General features: G+C 40.5%; 1 protein-coding gene and 1 long non-coding RNA gene across 4 annotated transcripts in view; both read left to right on the forward strand.

Moving 5' to 3' along the window:
- The window catches only part of LOC135771156 (alpha-2-macroglobulin-like), a 36,065-nt gene that overhangs the window by 5,664 nt on the left and 4,418 nt on the right, over positions 1-25,983 (forward strand). For both annotated transcript variants that reach the window (XM_065281266.1, XM_065281267.1), the window contains exons 5-27: positions 9,124-9,144; positions 9,415-9,580; positions 9,675-9,759; positions 9,846-9,951; positions 10,035-10,155; positions 10,288-10,397; positions 10,467-10,637; positions 10,728-10,970; positions 11,078-11,290; positions 11,440-11,589; positions 11,732-11,857; positions 12,005-12,095; positions 12,391-12,490; positions 16,042-16,267; positions 16,343-16,472; positions 16,558-16,679; positions 18,323-18,374; positions 18,504-18,587; positions 18,671-18,847; positions 25,218-25,293; positions 25,387-25,543; positions 25,615-25,689; positions 25,771-25,933. In XM_065281266.1, the coding sequence (XP_065137338.1) occupies positions 9,124-9,144; positions 9,415-9,580; positions 9,675-9,759; positions 9,846-9,951; positions 10,035-10,155; positions 10,288-10,397; positions 10,467-10,637; positions 10,728-10,970; positions 11,078-11,290; positions 11,440-11,589; positions 11,732-11,857; positions 12,005-12,095; positions 12,391-12,490; positions 16,042-16,267; positions 16,343-16,472; positions 16,558-16,679; positions 18,323-18,374; positions 18,504-18,587; positions 18,671-18,847; positions 25,218-25,293; positions 25,387-25,543; positions 25,615-25,689; positions 25,771-25,933 (2,965 nt within the window). The remainder of the gene's footprint in view (positions 1-9,123; positions 9,145-9,414; positions 9,581-9,674; positions 9,760-9,845; positions 9,952-10,034; positions 10,156-10,287; positions 10,398-10,466; positions 10,638-10,727; positions 10,971-11,077; positions 11,291-11,439; positions 11,590-11,731; positions 11,858-12,004; positions 12,096-12,390; positions 12,491-16,041; positions 16,268-16,342; positions 16,473-16,557; positions 16,680-18,322; positions 18,375-18,503; positions 18,588-18,670; positions 18,848-25,217; positions 25,294-25,386; positions 25,544-25,614; positions 25,690-25,770; positions 25,934-25,983) is intronic.
- On the forward strand, positions 887-8,269 carry LOC135771159 (uncharacterized). Of its 2 annotated transcripts, none has more exons than XR_010542847.2 (4): positions 887-1,236; positions 1,348-1,440; positions 1,728-1,789; positions 1,949-8,269. It is a non-coding gene; the product is annotated as an uncharacterized lncRNA (long non-coding RNA). The 2 variants fall into 2 exon arrangements; XR_010542848.2 differs by having other exon boundaries at positions 1,377-1,440.

The following is a 25,983-nucleotide window of genomic DNA, read 5'->3' on the forward strand; positions in this document are numbered from 1 at the left end:
GTGGTTGTAAACAGACAGGACTTGACACGCCGTACACAGCATACTGTAGTACCGCAGTCCTCCTCCACAGAAGTGAAAACAAGAAACCTCATATTTAACTGGATACATGCATCGAACTCATCGCAGCTTTAACTTCGACCAAATATCATTCAGACCATCTTAATATCAGATGAACGAAAGGGATTGCCGCGCTTATTGTTGTTGTTATTATATTACGGTATATCAGCAAAAGCAGAGAATATCTTCTCTTAAGCGTTTTACACTCCCAGTAAGTTGTCCAATAAATTTTTATGGCATATTGTTTCCACCACTTCAGATGCATTACATGCAGTATATATAAGTTTCCAAAACACATCAAATCAATGCACGAAAAGAGAATGGGCTCCGCATTTACGTACCTTTGTCTTCTCGTCTCTGTCATCTGATCCTTCATCTCTGGATGTAAAATAGTCCATAATAACATCGTGTAGGAAACTGGCATCACCAGGATTGCTCAGATTTAGGCGATTATGTTTATCTTTAAAGTGAGCAGCTAGCTACTAACGTTAACTTGTTAAAAAACTTTGCGTGAAATAGTGTTACACCGCAGCCGGTCCGGGTTAAACATTAAAGGGACAGTCTTTTTACCTTGTCACTATAAATCGCTATTTTCTGCACTAAACGAGACATTTTCAGAGATTTTCTGTAGACAAGATGTTATAATTAAAAAAAGACTTATTTAGATATTTATATATAATATATAATATAACAACTAATATATATATATATATATATATATATATATATATATATATATATATATATATATATATATATATATATATATATATATATATATATATATATATATATATATATTTGTTTTACAACTGACTTAACACTTACAGTAATGTTTTATTTGTTAGCATAGCATGATATTAGATTTAAACACTTTATACATTTTTAAATCAATCACTTTGTCTCTGTTTACATTAGTTAATGCACAATGAACATTATCAAATATTATTAATGTTGTAAAATATATTGTTCATTGTTAGTTCATATTAGCTAAGGCATTACCAAATGTTAAGGAATAAACTCTTATAGTAAAGTGTTACTAAATTTTCTTTTACCATTTCCTTCACAATGTCTATTTATTTCTATGGCTAACAGATTTTGTAACATTTGTCTTTTTTACAGTCTTACCATTGCTTGTAAGCTGGATTGGGTAAGATGGATCATCTTTAAAGGCACCAGGCAAGTACATGATGTACAGTTACAAGTCATGTATTTTTTCGACTGCAATATTAAATGCTTTCACGTCACATGCAAAATTACACAGGAATGTGGCTGACTTTTTATTTGTAGTTTACCTGAGTGTCCTTGCACTTTATCAGGAGTTAAGGCAGATGTGGAGGCACAACGGGTGATACCAGACACACACCAAGCACATTATGTTCGGTAAGTTTGCACTTTACCACTACAGCTTCTTTAAATACCCATGTATACACTCATTCACAATTCCCACACACAACACTGTAACACGACCATACACAACATGTACACAATTGTCTTAGTGTGCCATGTAGAAATATACAAACAGAAATATTCAGACTTTGGTTATAAGAAATTTAATTTAATAATTGTATTTATTTAGCAGAGGTGTCCCTGGACTTTATTGACAAAATATTTTGTTTTCAGAATAAAAAGTTGTGTCCAAATCAGTAACATTTGTACTTTCTGTTCAGGACATTCAATCATGACAGGATCCAGGTGGATGCTGTCCATTGAGAAAAGAGTTTGTTCAGCGGTAAGTGAATCTTCTGTATTTTAATGTAATTAGGTGTGGAACAGTAGAATAAGAGTAAAAGGTTTCAGAATAGGAGTAAATTCAAGGCTGAGTTTAATTTTTTAAGAATCTTTTTCTATCTTATATTTGTTGACTTAATGTTTATGATATTTCTAACAGGTTTCTGGATAGAATTAATTCCAAAGATGGGAAAAAGTGCACATCCAGACAAGGAGCAAGCAAAAAGACAAGGAACTTGGTGCAGAGAAAAGCTGTGGCCATTAACCCCCATGTGAACAGCTTCATGCAGTCCCTGATTGAGTTCGAATGGACGACTTCAAACTAAAGGCCACTGTGGTCTGTCTGCCACAGTTTAATGCATTTATTTTTAGTGTTAAATGAAATTCAAGTAGAATATTTAAAACTATGGGCCAGTGTTCTTTTTACCACAGTGAAATGTTACCTTTTAGTCGATGATGGACTTTAAACTGAAAACTTCAAACTATGGAACAGTGTTCTATTTGCCAGAGTTAAATATGTTACAGCAGGGGTCTCCAAACTTGTTTATACTTGTTGATTTTATTTTATGTTACTTGATTATATGTTTATTATTGTTTAAAATCTTGTTTTAAATATGTTTGTTTCAATTAAATGTTTTTTTAAATAAAATTTTGATACATACATTGCTTGGATTGCCTTTTAATTCATTATGTTTTAATTTAGCATTTTTACCATATTAATAACTATAGATTTAAACCTAAATCTCTAGCTATTTTATATAATATTATTGTATTAACTGCAATAAGTAATAAATAGTATTTATGGGTCAATATAGACATTACAGTAAATTACTGTAAAAATAGACTACTGTAATAAAATATTGTAAAATTACAGTACAGTACTGCTTTGTAACTATACAGTACCACTTTGTGTACTGTAAAATGGTATTACAGTACAGTACTGTAAAACCAAAATACAGTAACTTACTGGCAACCGTGCTGCCAGTACCGTACTGTAAAAATACAGGGAAATCGTTAACAGTGTTGCTTCAGTTTTGGTTTACCAGCCAATGCCTGCATTGCCTAAGCTTGCGAATGAAAGTGAGCATGAGTTTACAGATCCAAAGATGGCTTTAGACAATTCCTCAATCCCCATACTGAGCTTACTGAACATTATAAATATAGGGTGTTAATGGAACAATTAGTTCTGGAATGACCGCTTTACAATGCCAATATGACCAACCTCATCAATTGGCACAAAGTGAAATATGGGCCCTTTTAAATTCACCTGATGTTAAAATAGGAGATGCAAAGGCTTTTCAGAGTTTCACTCTTAATGTTGACTTGTTGGTGGGCATGTTGATGTCCCTTGAAGGGCCACAGGGGCAAGAGCTTACCTGTTTAGGACATGTTGACAGGTTACTCAGTAAGTTACCAAAGGATTACAAAGATAGCTTAATAGAACACCTCCAATTACGTTGCCAACAGAGTTCTGTTAAGCTGGGCGTACACGGTGCGAATTCTGACGGTCGGAACGTCGTGAGCTCTCGCACACGACACGAGTGAGTTTAAACGAAAATAATTCGGACGCAGTCACACACGACAAGATTTTACTGTACGACTTGACGAATTCTGACGTAAGCATTTTCACACCTGTGAGGATGAAGTAGGCTACCTTTCGTTGTGGCAGAATGTACAAAAAATAAAACAAAAAGAATAGGGTAAAGATATTGGCTTAGTATATAAAACAGCCTGGAATTTCTGTTCTTTTGTATTTCTATTTATGCATTCCGAAATTGCAATATAGGTCTAGTTCTGTGGCGGTGAAGGAATTTCTCTGGCAGTGATTGTTCGTGCTAGCGCATATGCGGTTTTACCGTCTTAACATATCATGTTTTTAGTGCCAAGTAAATATCTATATTGCTATTATTAATGTTACATATATTGTTGCTTTTTTATAAATATGACCGTTCAAAAAACACATTCAGTGGGCCTATTTATTTATTTGTAAATGCAGAATGAGGAGCAATGAGGTAAAACGCAAGCTAACGTTACACGTCTTTCCCTTTATAATTAAATTATTAAGACAACACATCTATAGCCAAATATTAATTTGTAAAACGAAAATAGTTTAATTTAATATAAAGCACATTGTCTAGGCTTGTTATGTGCAAATGTTCGGTCAATGCGGTGTCTTGAAGTAAAAGTGAGACCGCAGCATTTATGCTGTAACTGCACAAAATAAATGCCATACAGAAGGCATTGCATATTAATATAGTGCATTTTCACAGTAGGCCTATATGTAAATTAATACATAGCAATACAAATATAGTATGAAAACAAATTAATCATTATTTAAATAAAGTTTCAGAGATAGCCTACATTTTTAGTCATTTAAATGTTCTCATCATTTCAAAACAAGCTACCATATAACTTACACTGGGCTATATCATTGTTCCTTTAGTCGAAAATATGTAAAAGAATATATATGTGGGTAAAAATACCGAACAAGCTCAGTTGTTAAAGCAGAAGCTCCATAATAAGATGGGAAACATCGTCTCCGCATATGATCATCATGTTTATGTACTCTCTCTCAATAAATGCATATCTTAGCCTATCAAACATATACATTCCGTTGCTTTTTTCTAACGCGACAGCCCTTTTAATATCCAATCATTTATGAAACTACAGCAACTTTGGCACAGCTTGGATTACACAAAAATTGCGACATTCTTTGTACATCCTGTACTATTTAAACCAGTGGTCTCTGCACGGAGTCTAATAATTTTTAAATGTATTTATTACATAATTTAGTTGGCTTATTTTATGTTTACATTGTAAATAATGATAAAACATATTAACAAGTAAAGAAAAATCAACAAGTAAAACAAAAAAGTTTTAATATCAGCCTCGTTTAATGCATTGTGGTAGCACTTATCAGAACAGCGGTATAGCCTAAAACAACTACACTCTCTCCTGTTTCCACACACATCCAAAGCTGTGACCCGACATCACAAAAACACATATGACAGGTTTTTTTCAGGCAAATAAGCTGATCAAGAGGTCGTCACTGAAAGGACCTGTATATTTGTCATGATGTCCGGTCACCTGAGTGTGTATGTGCGCGAAACATAGCCAGCTATAGAGTAGTCATCAATATTTGAGGTAGCAGTGCTACATTTGTCTTTCTTCTTCTGCGTATTGTACATTCTGATGGGTCAACTTCAAGTGCTTTGCCAGACCGTCTCGTACACCCGCACCAACACTACGAATTTATACCGACAGCTCCCGAACTTTTTTGACATGTTTAAAAATTATCGGGAGGTCGTAAGGTGCTCGTAACCTGCTCGGCTCGGCTCGTAATTCCTCTCACACGGTGCGAGCCACGACCATACGAGCATGAACGATTTGCTCCCGAGGAAAAAAATCGCATGCGAGCCCCTACAACAGCAAAAATCACACCGTGTACGCCCGCCTTTAGCCTTAACTCATATAATCTGCATGACCTTGCAGACTGGCTGAAAGTAAAGGCAGAGGCCCAGCGTTTATCGTCTAAAATGGTGCAGTGTTATTAAACTGAGAAGGTTCAGGCAAGTAGAGAACGTCAGCCTAAACTAAAGACCCAAGCTCGGCCCATTGCTGTTTACCATGGAAGCAATCAGCCCAAAGAGCTAAGCACCATACATTCGGTTGCTATGGAAACTGCAGCTGCCCAACATTCAACTAATAGGTTCAAGTGTAATGTCTGTATTGTAAAAGTCAAGAACACTACTTGTCACAGTGCAGTGAAATTACTAAACATTGACCTGCACCGATTCTGAAGTGTATTAAGTATGGCAAAAGATGCTGGAAATGTGGACAAACAAGTCATAAATGTAAAGAATGTACACTAAAGAAGCCTTGTGTAGAATGTGGCGAGATTCACCTTGGGGTCCTACATCATATCGCACTGGAAGTTTCCCGCACTGTGCTGCTTACGACATCTCGAGATCGTGCCTATCTGTCGACTCCAAGCTCTACAAGATGGGTTTACTTGAAATTGGTTCCAGTGCTGCTGTGGAAAGGCAAGCGGTCCATACCAACATATGCCATTCTGGATGATGGGCCCAGAGGAGCATTATCCCTTCAGCAGCAGCTCAGCGGCTAAGTCTTGAGGGTGAGAATGAAACCATGACCCGATGTCACAGGTGACGTTTTGAACGAACGACGGGCGGAACCCGGCTTCCACATTTTGTATGAACGACGGGCGGAACCCGGCTTCCACATTTCATTTCCGGGGTTTCCCCGAAGTCAAATTAAGCCTGATTGCGCGCAGGTGGGGATAATTTGCACAGCGATCACTGGTAGGCTGACGAGGGGAAGAGCCAGCATATAAAAAGACCTTTGTAGACATCAAACTGGGTGCTGGTGGTATACTTTGTGTACGCTGTGTTGCTGCTTTGCAGACGGACCACGCTGGTTGGATCGCTCTCCTGGGGAAGAGAGAAAGAGACAATCAGCTGACGAAGGAATATTGTGGAGTTTTCAGTGAGAAAGAGTGGACACAGAGCCATCAAGAACGCAGTGAACCGAGGTTATTGGAAACAAAGCGTGAGTAACCGTGGTGGTACTTATCTGTACATAACTTGTATGAAGAGTTGTCCTGGTGTGTGCTTTTTTGCGTTTCTTGAGGTCCCTGGCCCCACTGGAGAGGAAAGCGTGGGTGAGCCGCGGGTTGACCGGAAGCACGGACGACGCACCGTTTACCAGTAAGTCAGTGGCCCTGTGGAAAAAAAGGAAGTGCAGGTGAGCCAGGGGAGTGATAACCAACACGCCGGGCCTGTGAACATCACATATCTCTCCCTCAATTGTGATCCAGTTGTTACCCAACCGTCCTCTCGAGGTCGTCGTAGTCAGGTGGCAAGGACGATCTAAAATTCACGTGAAATTGTATAAGAGTGCTGTGGGTGAGTTTCACTGATTGATGGTGTTTACGCTTTACTTGCTGTGTATATGCTGTGCTTGTAGCGTTCAAACTGCCGAGCCTCCGACGAGTCACGAGAGGACGACATCCGTTGAGGCCTGAGTCCTACAGAGAGAGAGAAAACCAAGCCCTGTGCCCGGGGTGTGACAACGAGAGCTTCGTTTGTACACAGAACAGACAGTGGTAGAACACAGTGAGTAGTATCAAGTGTGTACCGTGCGGATTGTGGGTCGTAACGGTGTGTGTACTGACCTCGTCAACAGAAGCTTGTGGTGAACGGAGCCTCGACGAAAGTTCGCCCCAGCTCGTGACCCCGGCCGTGGAAGAAGGAGGGGGAGTTTGGGAAGCGTTCGGCTCCGGTCATCGGACTCACTAGTCCCTACGACGCCCGGACAGCCATACTGGAAGGGCGAAGGAATACGGTACACTGACACTGTAGCAAAATCCACTGTATGTAGCAACTATCTACCTGAAACCAGTGAAGCTTTGTGTGGGAACGAGGATCCCCCGGCACTGTGAGTAACGTAACCTGTGAAATAAACCTGTTCTGTGCTTATAGTAACTACCTACCTGAAACCAGTGAAGCTTTGTGTGGGAACGAGGATCCCCCGGCACTGTGAGTAACGCCACCTGTGAAATAAACCTGTTCTGTGCTTATAGCAACTACCTACCTGAAACCAGTGAAGCTTTGTGTGGGAACGAGGATCCCCCGGCACTGTGAGTAACGTTGCCTGTGAAATAAACCTGTTCTGTGCTTATAGTAACTACCTACCTGAAACCAGTGAAGCTTTGTGTGGGAACGAGGATCCCCCGGCACTGTGAGTAACGTAACCTGTGAAATAGATCTGTTCTGTGCTTATAGTAACTACCTACCTGAAACCAGTGAAGCTTTGTGTGGGAACGAGGATCCCCCGGCACTGTGAGTAACGCAACCTGTGAAATAAACCTGTTCTGTGCTTATAGCAACTACCTACCTGAAACCAGTGAAGCTTTGTGTGGGAACGAGGATCCCCCGGCACTGTGAGTAATGCAACCTGTGAAATAAACCTGTGCTGTGCTTATAGCAACTACCTACCTGAACTAGTGGAGCTCTGTGTGGGAACGAGGATCCCCCGGCATTGTGAGTAACGCCACCTGTGAACTAAACCTGTACTGTGCTTACAGCAACTACCTACCTGAACCAGTGAAGCTCTGTGTGGGAACGAGGATCCCCCGGCACTGTGAGTAACACAACCTGTGGGATAAACCGGTGCTGTGATTATAGCAACTACCTACCTGCATCAGTGAAGCTCTGTGTGGGAACGAGGATCCCCCAGTACTGTGATTAGCAAAGGAGTACTTACCCTGGTCTGACTGTGTTTGATTCTGCCTCCAGGAGAAGCGGAGCGCGCCACGGATTGCTGGGCCAGAGCCCCGGTCCCCAGTCCTTTCCCCAAGTGGCCCTGGAGGCAAAGAAGAGCCACATTAGTTTTAAGTTTCCCTTTTTTCCCTTCCCCCTTTTCCCTTTTTAAATATTTAATAAAGTCTGTTTTAATAGTAGTATACTCGTCTGTCTGGTCATTGGGGTGGTCTTGGGAAACTCCTCGAGGTGGAAGAGTTAAGAGGGGTGTGACCCTTTAGTCTATTTGGGTCCGCCTCGGGGTGTGACACCTACGCACAATTCGACATGATATAAGTGTATTACAAGGGCAGTCTGTGGATTTACTGCTTTTCACCCAGTCAAACCCAAATGAAAATATACCCTTATGGGTGTGTTTACGGCTCCTCCCCTTACATTTTCTGAACAATCATACCCAACTAGGAGACTTCAGAAAAGTTATTTTCATCTCCGAGAGATACCTCTTCCATGCTTTGATAAGGTCCAACCTCTTCTTTAAATCGGGTCCGACTACCCAAACCTGATCACAGCCTAAGAGCCTATTAGAATAGGACCAGCTGGTGGCCAGCAGCAGTAATTATGCAGCTTGGTTGGGTCAGTGCTTCACATCTAAATTATGACTAAAAGTTTGAAATGTCACAAAACAATGCTGTTACGCATCCCTTACTCTATTTTTACTGGGTATACAGAAATCCTTGACAATGCCTAGTGGGTATACGCAGGTATACGCCGTATCACGTAGACTACACCACTGATAATGCCTGTTAAAATGTAAAAAAATTCAGTGTTAAATAATGTGAAATAAATATAGTAAAAAGGACATTTTGAAAATGTAACTTGTGCAATGGTGAGAAAATTGACAAAATAATTAGTAAAATGAAAAATAATATTTTTTCGGTATTCGGCCTTCGAATATAGTTTTTTATTTTATTTGACTTCGACCAAGAATTTTTCTTATGGTGCATCCCTAATATTTACAAACCATCTTATAACCATTTTGCTCTTTTGTTTACAGTACAGTACAGTGGTGCTTGAGGTAAGAATACAAAACCTCCTGTACAGTCATTCACGACAGACACAACTTAACCCTGTGAAAAGACTTAAAAGGGGTGTTGGCATATAGTTTTGATAGGCTACTTCGAAGGGTTTACCTACTGCCCTATTTTTAGAGAACAGAATAATTATACAAAATTTCATATTTTGTATTTGCAAGTTTTGTGATAAAACTGTTAGAGATTTCTTCAGTAATAGTAAAGATTTATGTAACTGTCTATAACCTCGGCATTTTGTCTTTGGTATTAAACAGGACAGTCAAAATAACAGGATCGGTCAGTGGACCAATATTTCCTCAACACGATGGATATTGCAGCGTTCTTATGACTTAAACCCTGAAGCGCGTGAGGGAACGTACACACTGAGTGCTCACATCGGTGAAAGTGTGATAACATCTTATTTTCGGGTGAAAAAATATGGTAAGTTATAGCCACAAACAATGTGCAATTGTTTGCTTGAGACAAAGTTTATAAATAGTCATAATCAGACTTCATTTAATTTTTGCCCTCTCAGTTTTGCCGAAGTTTGAAGTTACTATAAAAGCACCAGATAGTGTGAACGTGGCTGATGAGGAAATGAAAATTGAAGTTTGTGGAAAGTGAGTTTCACATAATATTTATATTTCACATAATATTTCTGAAATTGTATTCTTTAATCTATCATTTACTTGCACTTTTTCCACAGATATACTTATGGGCGGCCTGTCTCTGGAAAATCATGGATAAAAGTTTGCCGTCCTTCACATTACTTCAGTGAAAACATTATAATCTGTTTCACTGAAACCGCTGAGGTTTGTGAGTATGCAGTACAAGAAAAGGAATGTGATCTGTATTTAGTAGTCACTTTATTCTGTTTGTCTTTCATTACCATTAGATAAAGGAGACAGGCTGTGCCGTTCATTCTTTTAATGTGTTGGCCTTCAGCAACATTACAATAAACAATCAACTGCAAAATCATCTTAATGTTGAGGTGGAAGTAACAGAAGAAGGAACAGGTGAGCTGTGACTGTAGAGATGAATTCACGCTTTTGCAATGTACTGATCATCTTCATTTGTATCATTGAAATAAATTGCGATTTAAAAGTCATTGAAATGTAAGATACACAGTAACCATCTGTATTTAACAGAAACCACCATGACAAAATCAGAAACTGTATCCCTCACTTATGAAATTGGACAATTGGCAATTACAGACCTACCCACGACATATAAACACGGATCAGTCATAAAAGGAAAAGTAAGTTTGTCTTTTTTTTCACTTATCAATAAATGCACAGATCTTTACTCTTGCTTATTTTTTCACCAGATCAAGGTTACAGATTTCAAAGGAACACCAATTCCAAACAAAGAGGTTTATATCTTAAAGTGGGAGCACTGGTTCCCAAATCTGCTCTTTAATCTCACTACAGATGACAATGGACTGGCAGCATTCTCACTTAATACATCTAGTCTGCCTAAAAGTGATCTTAATCTGATGGTATGATAGTTTGTCCTAATCCAGTTTTCTGTTGTTTAAAGTATTTACATGGATTTGCATGGTTGTAATTTTTCGTTTATTGTTGTCCAGGCAAGCGTATATCCAGGATTTCATTTAAATACCTATGGCAAGCCTTACTTCCCTACAGATCAAAAAGAAGTTTCAATTTTCCACCCCGCCACCACAAAACCCCCATATATCCCATCATTTAGTGAATTGACTATAGACAATCTTAAGGAACCCTTAAAGTGTGATGTTGAGCTTCCAGTAACCATTCATTATCATTTCATTGGAGAAGCCATTAATAACTTCAACACTGACATCGTCTATATGGTGAGTATCAATCCTACATGTTCATTATCAGTGTAGAGTTTCATAGAGATCTGTTTGACAGTATTAACTGGTCAGTTTGTTAACAGTGTGTTGTGTGTTTGTCTCAGGTCTTGTCCAGAGGTGTGATAGTTCATCATGGATATGAGAAGGTTGAAGTGAAGACTTCTAATGGAGCAGCGAATGGCACAGTGTCATTCAAACTGTCTGTTACAGGAAATCTGACTCCAGTAGTGCAGATACTTGTATACTGTGTTCTGCCCAGTGACAATGTAGTTGCTGCGAGTAAAAACTTCAACACTGAAAAGTGTTTCAATAACAAGGTGTGAAACAATGCAGCAATGCTGAATTATATTATTTCAAAATATAACTTAAATTGTCTTGTAATTATTTTTACTGCTTTATATTTTTAAGAGTAAAATGATTAATCCTTTTTTTACTGTATGATCTTCCTGTTGTGTTGTTGTTTCAGGTGTCTCTTCAGTTTTCTCCTGCTACAGCAGTTCCAGGTGAAGCAAACACAATACAGCTGTCAGCTCAGCCTGGTTCACTGTGTGCTCTCAGTGCTGTAGATAAAAGTGTTCACATCTTGGAACCAGGAAAACGTCTGGATGCTGATAAGGTCTCACTCAATCTCATCCATACTCAATGTAGATACCTAGATGTAAAATATTCTTAATTTAAAAAGTTATAAAAATGTAAAATACCTGTTATGAGTGATTATAAGGAAGACTAATGAGTGATTATGATCCATCTTATTACAGATTTTTAACCATTTGCCACTGCGTTCAGTGTCAGAATATCCATACCAGGCTGAAGATGAGCAACCATGTTTGAATGTTAGACCCCGTCGAGCTGTGGAAATAGATCACGCCTATGAATCCTTAAAGGTAACAAAGTGGGATGATGATTTTCTTTTCTGCATAATATTAAATCGTTTTTTACATACAGGCATACATTAAATGAAATGATATAGTGATTATTAAAGATATGCATAATGTAACTATTCATTTGCTTTATTTTTTGCTGTTTGGCAGAAAGTGGGATTAAAAATGGCAACAAATTTGGCTGTGAGAGAACCTCAGTGTCTAACTTACAAGGGCATGACTTTTCACAGACACAATCCAAGTAAATATTTGTTTTTATTGTTATATGTACGAATGAATTCTTTACTAAAAAGTTTCAATTAAAAGAAAAGACAGATTTACCAGTAGCCAGTTTTAAGCCTTTACATCAATATGATAGCATTTTTATCATATTGCAGGCACCTTAATAAAAATTAAAATAAAATATTAAATGGCTGCTACGTCCCTTTTTGCAGTTCTTTAATGTTTAAATGTACTGTAGGCTATATCAAAGTCTATCATATTAGGTTATGATGCTGACTCCTCTTAAAAATACTCTCCTTTCTTTTCGGTGACAGCCGACTATGCAGTAGGTGCAAGCGGTGGTTTTGGAGGTCCTCAAGAAACAGTACGGAGCGACTTTCCAGAAACATGGATTTGGCAACTTTCTGAAGTTGGGTTAGTGAAGCTGCCTTACAGTGGCAGTTATTGTATCTGTCGGCACAGTTGTCAACTTTATTTGCAATTATATTGGGCAGTGTATGACACAAACACCAACTAAAAACAGCCAGACGCTCTTCAGAAAACACCCATCTGTGGGCACTTGACTGCACTTCACAGCATTAAGGCAAAATTACAGCTATTTTTTTTTTACAGTGTATGTATACACCAATATCTATCTTTGAGGTATTAAGAAGCTCTCTTTGGTACCAATATACAACCCCAAATCAGAAAAAGTTGGGACACTGTAGAAATTGTGAGTAAAAAAGTAATGGAATAATTTACAAATCTCATAAACTTATATTTTATTCACAGTAGATTATAGATAACATATCAAATGTTGAAAGTGAGACATTTTAAAATGTCATGCCAAATATTGGCTTATTTTGGATTTCATGAGAGCTACACATTCCAAAAAAAGTTGGGACAGTTAGCAATAAGAGGCCAGAAAATTTAAATTTACATATAAGGAACAGTTGAAGGACCAATTTGCAACTTATTAGGTCAATTGGCAACATGATTGGGTATAAAAAGAGCCTCTCAGAATGGAAGTGTCTGTCAGAAGTAGGGATGGGTATCGTTAAGGTTTTAACGGTATTACTACTCTTACCGGTACTGCTTAACGGTCCGTTGCTTTAACGGTATTCTTATCGGTACTTTGGCCAATGTTAACATTTGATCACGAACCTATGTTCACATGATTAAGTTAATTATGTGTCTGCATTTCATTATTACAAATTAATTTCTGGATATCATTTCTAAATATTATACATATATTTATTAATGCACCAGCGTGAAAGCTGCAGAAAAAATACTTTAAATAGGATATTTAGGCTAAATAAATGTTTACATGCTGATTTTTCTTTATTTGGGATTTTAAAAAGAAGTAGAAAATATGTTGAATGCATAACGTTCAGCATTTCTCCCAAAAGAAATCAACAGAATTTCAACGTAAGGTAAGCAAACCAATTAGGGAGATTGTACATTTATTTTAAATGACGTGAACATTTTTTTGATTTTAGCATACATGCCTGACGTTGATGCGGCAACCACCAGAGATGATGGTTGAATTTTGCAGGCTGCGACCTTCTAAGGACGTATTTTAAGACCGATTGCGTCACAGCAGCGCGACTTGAGGCTGTGACTTGTGTTAATATTATTCTGTTTATGTTGCGTATTTCTAAGGTTGATTAATTTTATATACTGTTGAATAGTTTAATCTACATCAACGTGTCATATTTTCTAAAATAAATGAATATTTTTCTGATTCCATATTTATTTAAATAAGTCAGAAACGTCTCCGCTGTGTCCTGCTGACAGGCGCGGTGGGCGCGTGCAACAGGTGACGTAAATTATAGGTCCTCCGAGGGTTAGACTGTCTCATTTCAGTTCTCTTCGCGGACTTCTGAGGCTGCCACCTTGAAAGACAGAGTGCTCCCCTTTTAAGGTTGTATGCTTAGAAGGTCGCAGCCCTTGAATTGGGACACAGCTTCTTTCTGCACGTAATACACTTTTGAAAGATGCTTTGACAGATTGCTTGTGTTTCCGCCCTTACATGCAAACATCTTGTTGCACTTACCTGTATGACAACGAGCGTTGTCTGCATCAACTCTAGTGAAGTATAACCACACTTTTGAATGTTTTGCTCTATCCGCCATCGTCACTCTTTGTATTAAGCGGTAGTTTTCGTGCTGTTATGCGTGTGCGTGCGCCGCGCTCGTTGTTGTGGTTGTGTTTGACAGACAGCCAGCCTCCGCGGCGCGCATGAGAGATCTCGCAGATCTCACAGACAAACGTCTTAATCGCAAATTAGAAATGTTTGGTGAGATAAAATGTGCACGAAAACATTATTAAGCAAGAAAACATAGTACATTTATTTATTTATTTTCTCCAGGACCGATAGCAGAACCGATAGCGTCAGATCTTACTGATACTACGGTCTTTCATAATTTAGCCCCGGGGCCAGTTTAATACCGGGTTTCGGTACCCATCCCTAGTCAGAAGTCAAGATGGGCAGAGAATCGCCAATTCCCCTAATGCTGCAGCGAAACATAGTTTTCTGAGTTTCTCAGAGAAATATTGCAAAGAGATTGAATTTATCATCATCTACAGTGCATAATATCATCCAAAGATTCAGAGAATCTGGAACAATCTCTGTGCGTAAGGGTCAAGGCTGGAAAACCATACTGGATGCCCATGGCCATGATCTTCGGGCTCTTAGACGACACTGCATCACATACAGGAATGCTACTGTAATGGAAATCATAACATGGGCTCAGGAGTACTTCCAGAAAACATTGTCAGTAAACACAATCCACCGTGTCATTCGCTGTTGCCAGCTAAAACTCTATAGGTCAAAAAAGAAGCCATATCTAAACATGATCCAGAAGCACATGCATTTTCCCTGGGCAAGGATCATTTAAAATGGACTGTGGAAAAGTGAAAAACTGTTCTGTGGTCCAATGAATCAAAATTTGAAGTTCTTTATGGAAAACTGGGACGGCATTTCATCCGGACTAAAGAGGACAATGACAACCCAAGTTGTTATTAGCGCTCAGTTCAGAAGCCTGCATCTCTGATGGTTTGGGGTTGCATGAGTATGTGTGGCATGGGCAGCTTACACATCTGGAAGGGCACCATCAATGCTGAAAGGTTTATCCAAGTTCTAGATACATATGATCCCATTCAGACGTCGTCTCTTTCAGGGAAGACCTTGCATTTTCCAACATGACAATGCCAGAGCACATACTGCATCAATTACAACGTCAAGACTGCGTAGAAGAAGGATCTGAGTACTGAAATGGCCAGCCTGCAGTCCAGATCTTTCACCCATAGAAAACATTTGGCGCATCATAAAGAGGAAGATGCGACAAAGAAGACCTAAGACAGTTGAGCAACTAGAAGTCTGCATTAGAAAAGAATAGGACAACATTCCTATTCCTGAACATTGGTCCTCCTCCAGCTGTTCCTTATATGTACATTTAACTTTTCTGGCCTCTTATTGCTACCTGTCCCAACTTTTTTGGAATGTGTAGCTCTCATGACATCCAAAATGAGCCAATATTTGGCATGACATTTCAAAATGTATCACTTTCTACATTTGATATGTTATTTATATTCTATTGTGAATAAAATATAAGTTTATGAGATTTGTAAATTATTCCATTCCTTTTTTACTCACAATTTCTACAGTGTCCCAACTTTTTCTGATTTGGGGTTGTACACCTCTGAGGTACTAATACTGTATGTGCAAAGTTGCATTTTTTAAAAGGGTAAAGCCCCAGTGACATCTGGGGTACAAATAATTTTTTTGACAGTGTATAAAAAGTTATTATAAATTATATATTATAAAATTAATTATAAAGTTAATGTTGTGTTCAAACTGTGTCATAGCTTTTGAAGATTTTAAAATTGTGTTATCACAATAGCATCACATAAGATAAAGACTACTTGCAAATGAAAGTTATATTACCTTGCAAAGTTCGAATATTGTAGTGATTCCACCACAGGGACTCTGGATCAACACAGGTTCCTGTCAAGGTTCCTGACACCATCACCACCTGGGAGACGGATGCCTTCTGTCTGTCCTCCAAAGGTTTGGGTTTGGCTCCTCCTGCTCAGCTGACAGTTTTCCAGCCCTTCTTCCTGGAGCTTTCTCTGCCTTACTCCATCATCCGTGGGGAGATCTTTGAACTGAAGGCCACCGTCTTCAACTATCTGTCCAAATGTATCATGGTGAGATTTCTGTGAACATCTTCTCATATTTCTGTCATATCAAATCTGAAGTAATCCTCCATCTTTCATGGACAGGTTAAAGTAACTCCAGCTCCATCTTCAGACTTCACTCTTAAAGCCTCCTCTGATGATGACCAGTATTCATCCTGTCTGTGTGCTAATGGAAGAAAAACCTTTAAATGGATTCTCACTCCTTCTGTTCTTGGTCAGTTTGTTTAATCTGAATCAATGTCTTGTGTTTTTGTAAGTATTTCATCAGTGGAGATGATCATGAGTTGTTTGTTTTGTAGGAGTGTTGAATATAACAGTGAGTGCAGAGGCAGAGCAGTCACAGACTGTGTGTGACAATGAGATTGTGAGCGTGCCAGAGAGAGGACGCATTGACATAGTTACTCGAAGTCTCCTTGTACAGGTGAGCTTACCACTAAACATTGGACATCAGATAGACATGAACTTCAAGTCTATATTGGGTCCGTGGGTCCATGACCAATTCTGGACATCTATTCGACGTCCAAACTAGGTCCACTATTTGGACGTCCAACCATGATCCTACTTGGACGTCATATTTACGGTCAACATTTGACTTTTGAACTGGGTATTTTTTTTTTAACATCTATGACAGGCCTATATGTATATATTACATGATTAGGCCTATATGTGTTTATGTACAAATATCAACATTGTTGTTTCAACATGAATAATACATATAAATAGCCTTTATTATTTATACAGTATTTATACAGTATTTTTCAGTTTTTTTGAATTACATACAAAGTCATCAAAAAATTCATAAAAATCTGTAATTAGTTCATTATATTAAAAGTATATGACTAGACTAACAATTTAACATGAAAAAAAAACATATATAGGGTCACTTGAGACTGATGTAATAGTGATTGGTGAAACAGTCATTCATTTCAGATATTAGTTGCCTAGTGGTTAGAGAGACTTGTTTGTAACCCAGAGGTTGCTGGTTCGATTCCCACAGCTGGCAGGAAGTGACTGAAGTGTTTCGGTGTTGCAATGATAGTTGCCCAGTATTTGTGTCTGTGTGTGTTCATGACTTGCAGTAGATGGGTGAAACGCAGACAGAATCATGTCTATTTTATACCCTTACACGGAGGTCCCACAGACATTAACTTTTAGACATGCAGTAGACGTCAAAAAATGATGTCACCTGGCATTACAAAACAACCCGATGTACTGAATTTGGACGTCCAAAAATTACATGAAAAGGACGTCACTTCGACATCACATTGTGCAGTGGGTTACCACACAACAGATCTTACAAATAACATAGATGTTTTCATACAGTATGTGTTATGATGAAGTAGGCAAGATAAGGTAGCGGATCCAAGTGCAATATGTTTATTAGAGGACAAGTTCGGTATTTTACAATTAAAGCCCTGTTTTCAGATTGTTTATGATGAAATAGAATGGTTTTGACTGAAATACTGATTAGTTTGTGATCTTCTGCACTTTATACCGGAAATGAGCTGACAGTCTGGACCCCCCTGTTAGTTATGGTCTGGCGCCGGCTCTGCTACAGTATGTCATACTAATATTGCTTCAGTGGCAGCTCGTAATTGCTCTTCCGAGGATGCGCTAATTCAAAATAAGTGTTTGGAGTGTCGTGTGTGGTTCCCTTTTCCAAAATATGTGTCATGCGTGTGGAGAGATCCTGTGTGCATCATGTGTTTTGTCAAAATAAGTGCCTGCTGGAGACGTGTCAAAACCGTTTATGAAAAAAGAGATGCGCGTGTTCCCTAAATACACACAAGACACTCCCTTAACAGTAAACTCTAATTACGCATGAGATTGTGCGAGTATCTGGCACACGGGAGCGTCTCATGACTCGTGATGCACACACAATCTCTCAAAGCGCAGAACACATATTTTGAAATGATGAACCACACACATGACAAGCTACATACATGTTGTGACAAACTTCGCATTGTGCGCTTCAAAAAAAGAAGTCACCAGCCGCCACTGTATTGCTTATATTACTATGATATAATTTTAATCATAAATCGGTTGTATTATTTTCTGCTGTAGGCTGAAGGGACTGAAAAGACAGAGACTCACAGCTGGTTACTGTGTCCAAAGGGTTTGTTAACGTTTAATGCTTGATATAAAAGTTGAAATATAAAAACTGTTGTGATTGTACACAATAAACCTGAGTCTGTCATAATGTTTTGATTACTGGCATGTTTTTTTTCATTTTTCTGTTTCATAGGTAACAGTCTTTCAGAAGAGCTGGATCTGACGCTTCCTAAAGATGTGATAGAGGCATCAGCAAGATCTTCAGTTTCAGTCATTGGTAACATTTACTGTAGATACACAAACAGAATGCAGTTACATTTGTGTCATTAAATAAAAAAAAATAAAAAAATTCTGTTGTAGGAGACATATTGGGTCGTGCACTGCAGAATCTTCATGGATTATTACGAATGCCGTACGGCTGTGGAGAACAAAACATTGCTGTTCTGTCTCCCAATATTTACATTTTACAGTATCTGGAAAACACAAAGCAACTCACTTCAGCCATCAGAGAGAGAGCCACAGGCTTCCTGAAGAGTGGTGAGGAAAAACAAATCATGGATTTAATTCATGCTTGCATCAAAATGTTGTTTAATGTAAGGGATCATGTAGGGAGCCGGTTGTTACTGCAGAAATAAGCCCAGACAGTACACTAGCCCTGTACATTATCCTGCCTGTTACATGGCTTTTTCCCCTTTTAGTAAGATAAGGAACGCTTAGGTTACTCACGTAACCCCGGTTCCCTGAAATAACGGGAACGAAGCATTGCGTCAGTTAGCTGACGCTATGGGGGAAACTCCTGTTTACTCCGTGACTGAAGCCTATCCCACATGGAAAAAACATATATAAACATATATGTTTCAATATAGGTTTTGATATAGGTTTTACATATATGTGACATATATAAAATTGGCCGTTTTCCTATATTATATGTACATATATGTACATATATGCACATATATGTTAACCTATATATTGGTAAAATTATTAAAATCTGTAGCTGCTAATAAATTAAACATAAATAAAGGTCCAACCAATGACAGTCTGCACCTGCAGGAGCCAGGATTCAAACCTCCAACCTTCCGATCACCAAAAAAAATGCAATCCCACGTGCCACTGCTGGGATTCAAACCTCCAACCTTCCGATCATTAGACATCTCACTCTACCATCTGCGCTACCGTCGCTGTTAAATAACACTGAACAGTAGCTGTTAAATTAAACCATTTTGTTATATATGTCCTAGACAGATCTTGTAAATGTTTTAAATGTGCAGACATCATAACTTTATTTAATAATTCACATAATTTATGGCCTGTATATGCACATATATGCACCTCAATTTTGCATATATGCAGCATATATATTATCATATATGTGCATATATGCTGTATATGTGCAGCATATATGTGCATATTAGCTGCATATATGCTGTATATATGTGCATATATGCTGTATATGTGCTGCATATATGTGCATATTAGCTGCATATATGTTTCATATATGCGCATATATGCTGTATATATGCAGCATATATGTGCATATAAGCTGCATATAGGTTTCATATATGCACATATATCCACATATAGGTTCTTTCCATGTGGGATTGGTTAACGTCTGTACAAAGTACAGACCAATGACGTTTGAACCCGCGCGCGGGAGGAACACGTCCTTATATAAGCGCGGTTCAATCGTCAGGAGCTCATTATTATTCGACTGAAGCGCGCAGCCGAATAACACTCGCTGCGTAGACGTTTGTAGCACGGCAAGAGACGCAATGCTTCGTTCCCGTTATTTCAGGGAACCGGGGTTACGTGAGTAACCTAAGCGTTCCCTTTCAATACGGTTCACTTCGCATTGCGTCAGTTAGCTGACGCTATGGGGGAACGTAATCCCATCACGCCGTGCATACACAACGTACTAAAGTGCCTTACCGGAGAGACACTGCGTGTGGCCCTATACCCGGCATATTCACAGCTTTAAAAGCAAATGTGTAAGCACCATATAAATTGTTGACGCGCACACGATGGGGTTTTAAACACATAACATAGCACAAGACGGCGAGGTACCGAGCGCGCCGCGGCTGTGCGAGATAAGTAAATTCAGAGTCATGTTGGTGAGCTTGCTGAGCGCACCGTGGTGTACACATAAAACGCATGAGTGTGCATGATTGAGCCGAGAGAACCTGCGCTCGTAGGGCAGGGACGTCTAAGCTGTACAATCTGACAACGTAGACGGCGAAGACCAGCCGGCCGCGTAGCAGATATCAAATATAGATATAGATACCCCTGTAGACCAAGTTCATGAAGAAGCCAAACTCGCACAGAGTGGGCTCTATATAGGACATAGCTCATAGAGGGGCGTGAGCCAGTGCGATGGTTTCAACGATCCATCTAAATAACCACTGTTAGCAACAGACATACGTAGTGAGTGATCTGCGAAGCTCACGAACGGCCGATCTGACTATAATATGCGGCAGAACGGTTCGTAGCGTGGGATTATACAGATACCACAATAGTGTGAACCCAGGTGCACCCTCGAGCGCATCGGGATGCATATAGGTAGTATTATAGTGCACAGATCGGTGAGCTTTCCAAGCGCGCCGTAAATGTGTATTGACTATAAATTGCACGGGCACAGGTGAACACTTGAATACATCGTGAATGCATATAGATGAATCAGAGTGTTATAATGCACAGGCCGGCAAGATTCTAGAGCGCGCCGTCATGTGTTCTGATAATGACTTGTGCGCACACGGGTGAACTCTTCAGTGCACCGTGAATGCGTATAGATAAATCAGTGCACAGAACGCGCCGTGAATGTGTACAGATATGATTGATGAACGTAACGGTGGGCACCCAACGCACCGTGAACGTACACAGATGAACAACAATGTATGTGTCACAAAGCATAACACAGCTGTGTATACAGGTGAGCTTTTCCAAGCGCATCTTATTGTATACCAAAATGTTATAGCGTGTACATGTGAGCTTCTCTAAGCGCACGGTGGACGCATATAATTAAAAACCATATCATGCATACAGGTGAGCTAATGGGCACACCTTTAATGCAACAAACCTCAGTAGTGCGCGAAGCAGGGATGTCGAAGCTGTAAACTGACAACGTGGACGGCGGGGACCAGCCGGCCGTGTCACAATTGTCAAATGAGAAACCTCTAAGACCATGCCCATGCTCTAAGACAAGTGAGCATAATTGTCACGGGAGGTGATAACGTCAACGATCCATAAATAACCTGTATTGACAGGTGCTCTAGTGAGTGATCTGTGACGCAGATGAACAGCTGATTGTCTGATGTACGTCAGACGTATGTGTCATACAGGACCTTGGACAGTTCTAGAGCGCTGTGCCTCGGGCACCGTCCGCATCTGAGAAATGACAGGCTTATGAATAAAGTGAATGGCCAGCCGTAAAAGCATGGTTCGCTGTTACCGCCGCCGTCCGCATCTGAGAGATGACAGGCTTGTGAATTAAATGAATGGTCGGTCGTAAAAGCGTGGTTCGCTGTTATCACGGCCACATAGATATAGGTAGGGGAGAGAGCCGCCGTGCCTCTGTAGTGAGGAGAAAAGTGTTCCACCCACGATTCGCGGGGGGTTTAAACTTTCAAATGTCACTAGACAGAATGGATCAGACTTTGCATAAGGACGCCTCGTGAAAGGGGTCCTAGCAGCTTGTGTCAATGTGTCATAAGGCACATAATGTAGGTCGTGTCCCACGGATGCCATCTCCGCACGCCCATCGTAATGGGTTAATATTTGAATCTTGGTAGTTTAAGCATGAGATGCGTATCACTCTGATTGAACATAGCTTATAAAGCAATGCAATGAGTTTATAAAAGAGATGACTCGTCAGCTTGTTCAGGGGGCGAGATCTCAGTCTGGTTCGGTAAATAATGAAACCACCGTAAATTGCCCGACCGCATTATCACAATAACATGGTCGAGAGTGCTGCAGTGCTAAATCATCCTCTTAATGTACCGTATTCACAGTACAAGGTGATTTATATGAGACAAACGGCGTTCCACGCGCCGAAGGCTGATTGCCGTCGTAAAGCGTGTTCAACCCACAGCAGATGCTGGGCTAGCTCGTAATGACAGCACTTAATGCAGCCGTGTGTAACTTAAGCAAGCTTCCCGGCCGTCAGCTTGGGGCGGGACCTTTGCTTAGTCAAACTGAAGTGGACTTATGAACAGAATGCCACGATATTCAGCTTTCTGAGGCTCATTAGAGGGGTACGTGTGCCCGTCTTAAACGAGATGCCGCGCGCGTCTGACTGTGCGCGCGCTTTAAGCTTTGAAACTTATTGTGGCGGGTAGCAAGCTCACTTGAGGTTGATATTACACTTAATATCTCCGAGTATTGGAGCGGAGGTGTGAGCGTCTTCGGATCCGCTAATATAAATCAGCTATATGGCCGAAAAACGTCATAAACCGCTTGGCTGTAAGCCTTTGAGTGGCCGTCCGGAGAGGGCGCGATTCAAACGCTTGGAGCCATGCAAAAGTCTGAGGCTGTCGTCTCTCTAGGAAGAGAGAATAACAGCCGTAAGACCGTGCTTGTTTGCGCCATCAGCATCGTAGCGGAGAAACTGAGGTGGGCTGCGAGCGAATTTGGCAGAAAGGTGTTAGAGACACCGTACAGTCGTGGGGTGTCAATACACAGTATATGGCCAAACCGGGGTTTTTTCGGCAAGCGTCGATAGAATTATGGACAGCGGGCCGTGTGTGCGTATTACTGATTGCTTGTCAGTAAGGCGATAAAGTGTTTAGAGACACCGTACAACCGTGGGTGTCAATACACAGTATAGTAAGCACGGAAATTACTCTTTTTAGAGGAATTAAATACCGTTCGCCACTATAGTGAGGTCGCATAACCGACAGTATTACACAGTATGTTTGGATAAACAGCACACAGAAAACATTTCAGGGCAGTCCAGCCTAGGCGCGACATAACCCCTTTTCTCCCAGACAGTTTCGTTCTCTGTTGATGCAGCTGTGCTGCGAAGGGCTCACGGAGCAGAGCAGTATGTCTAGGTGGTTTAATGTCAGACTGAACCCATCGCAGAGAGGAAGTCTGCAGTGAGGCCCGCGGTTTTGCCGTTTATTAAAAGGGCAGAAAAACAGGGTATATAAGAATGTACCAATATTCAGCGCTTGATATAGGACGGGACTGAATAAAGGGAGGTATTCGGGCCTCAGTATATTATAAACAAATTCGTTCTGCCTCTGATTCCGTCTAAACCAGAGAGAAATGACCGGGCAGACGAACAGTAAGCTATCCGAAGTGAGACAGGCTCAGGCCAGTAAAGCTCTATAATAAGTGTTTTAGCGCTCCAATAGAGGCGTGTCCGCCTATCGAGCAGACGAATGAGATCGTGCCGCTCCAGGAGGGGAGGGGCATGAAGCTCTCTTATAATGAGTGTTCTTGGTGCTCCAATAGCGGCGAATCCGCCCTATCGAGCAGACGAATGAGATCGCGCCGCTCCAAGAGGGGAGGGGCATGAAGCTCTGTAATCATTGAACACTAGACAGCTGCATTTAGAGGCAGCGAGCCGTAATACCGCGTGCTAACTAAGCCGTTTAGAGACCTCACCACTGTGGGGAAAGGAGCGAGGGACTCCGCGAGCGTGGAGCACGAGTGGCTGTGCTATGACAGAGAACAGGGGCAGACCGCCCGTGTTGCTTGTCGTATGCATCCAGTTCTACGGTTCCCCGCTTGTTCATCTCAACAAGAGAGGAACGGCAGAGGGGAGCAGCAACACAGACAGAACAGCCATGCGTCGTATGAACGGTATCACCCGATGCACTCGGGGGATTAATATATGTGCCAGAGATCTCGCCACTGAATGTAAGAGGAGCGAAGGGACTCTGTAAGCATGAACGGTTGCGGTGTGACAGAACACAGGGGGGGTTAGTCCGTGTGTGCTTGTCTATGCGTCCATCTAGTCTCATGGCTCGCCGTGTGTTCATACCGGCGAGAGAGGAACAGCAGGGGGAGCACGAAACATGGATAAGACAACCAAAGCATAAGCGCGGTCCCGGCGTGGGAGGTGCCAGACCGGTAACGCGCTCGGAGGAAATTCATAGCAGAGAGGCTCACTGAGCCGCTGTGCTGGACGCTATTACAACAGCGCCTGCTCTTTTAGCTTATAGCTTTATATTAAAAATATTGATCTTACCGGGCGGCCGCAGGGGAGACCTCGTCAGGCATGTGTCCGCTGCACAGGGCTCGTACCACGGCAAGCGAAGGCTATCTTCGGTTCTCAGCCGGAAAGCGGCAGGGGAAGACGCTAGACCTGGACTCTGCTATCTTCGGTTCTCAGCCGGAAAACGGCAGGGGAAGACGCTAGGCCTGGACTCCGCTGCAGGGCTTTTGTCAACGGCGAGGTAAGGCTTCTTCTTTTTCTTCGGAGCAGCAAGAGGTTCGCGCTGAAGGAGAAAATAATGAGCTCCTGACGATTGAACCGCGCTTATATAAGGACGTGTTCCTCCCGCGCGCGGGTTCAAACGTCATTGGTCTGTACTTTGTACAGACGTTAACCAATAGGCTTCAGTCACGGAGTAAACAGGAGTTTCCCCCATAGCGTCAGCTAACTGACGCAATGCGAAGTGAACCGTATTGAAAGGGAACATTAAATATTGATTTAAAATATCTTATTTGCTAATTTTAAATGAATACAGACCTTCCGCGAAGAAAACCCGTTTTTACTTTTGGTCTTAAGATAAGATGTCAAAATGATTTACAGCATTCAGGATACCGTGTGTTATAAGTTTTGAGCGTTTGTTATCTGGAAGTAACAAACCTGCAAATGTTGCCAATCAGAATCGAGCATAGAGTGTAATAATGAAGAACAATAATCACTGTTTCACTGTTCAATCACTGTCAAACTAAACAGGATATCAGAGACAGCTGAACTACAGACATGACAGTGGTGGATACAGTACATTCGGCAGTGGTGAAGAGAATACATGGTGAATATTTCATTTTAATTTTCTATAAAATATATTAGAGTGATCAAGACTATTGATCAATAACTGATAAATCTCCAATTTCCAAACCTCCAGGTTGACATCTTTTGTCCTGAGGTCTTTTGGCAAAGCACAGAAGTACATATACATTGATCCAAATGTTATTAAAAGTGCAAAGGATTGGTTAATAAGCAGGCGCAGTACAGATGGTTGTTTTATTCAACAAGGACGTTTGTTCAACAACAGAATGAAGGTACGTGATTAAAGATTTTCATGATAAATTTACTACAGTATGTCGCTTTATTTGCTTCTGTGTCTCTACAGGGTGGAGTAAATGATAATATAACCATGACTGCTTACATCACCGCATCATTACTTGAACTGGAAACTCCAGTCACAGTAAGTACATCAACAGACATCATAGTATAAACTATTAGATGAATGACACTCACATCTGCTGTTTATCTGTTTGTGTTTCAGGATCCTGTGGTCGCTCAAGGTTTGTCCTGTTTGAGGTCCATCATTGGGAATCTTAAAAACACGTACAGCACTGCGCTGCTTGCCTACACTTTCAGTCTGGCGAATGACATGGACACCAGACAGCAGCTTTTAAAGGAACTGGAAAATCTTGCCATTTCAGAAGGTAAAGACATTCATGTATTCTTGAATGTCAACAATTTCTGTTGTTTTATC

Source organism: Paramisgurnus dabryanus, chromosome 8 (assembly GCF_030506205.2).
Source record: "Paramisgurnus dabryanus chromosome 8, PD_genome_1.1, whole genome shotgun sequence".
Taxonomy (NCBI): domain Eukaryota; kingdom Metazoa; phylum Chordata; class Actinopteri; order Cypriniformes; family Cobitidae; genus Paramisgurnus; species Paramisgurnus dabryanus.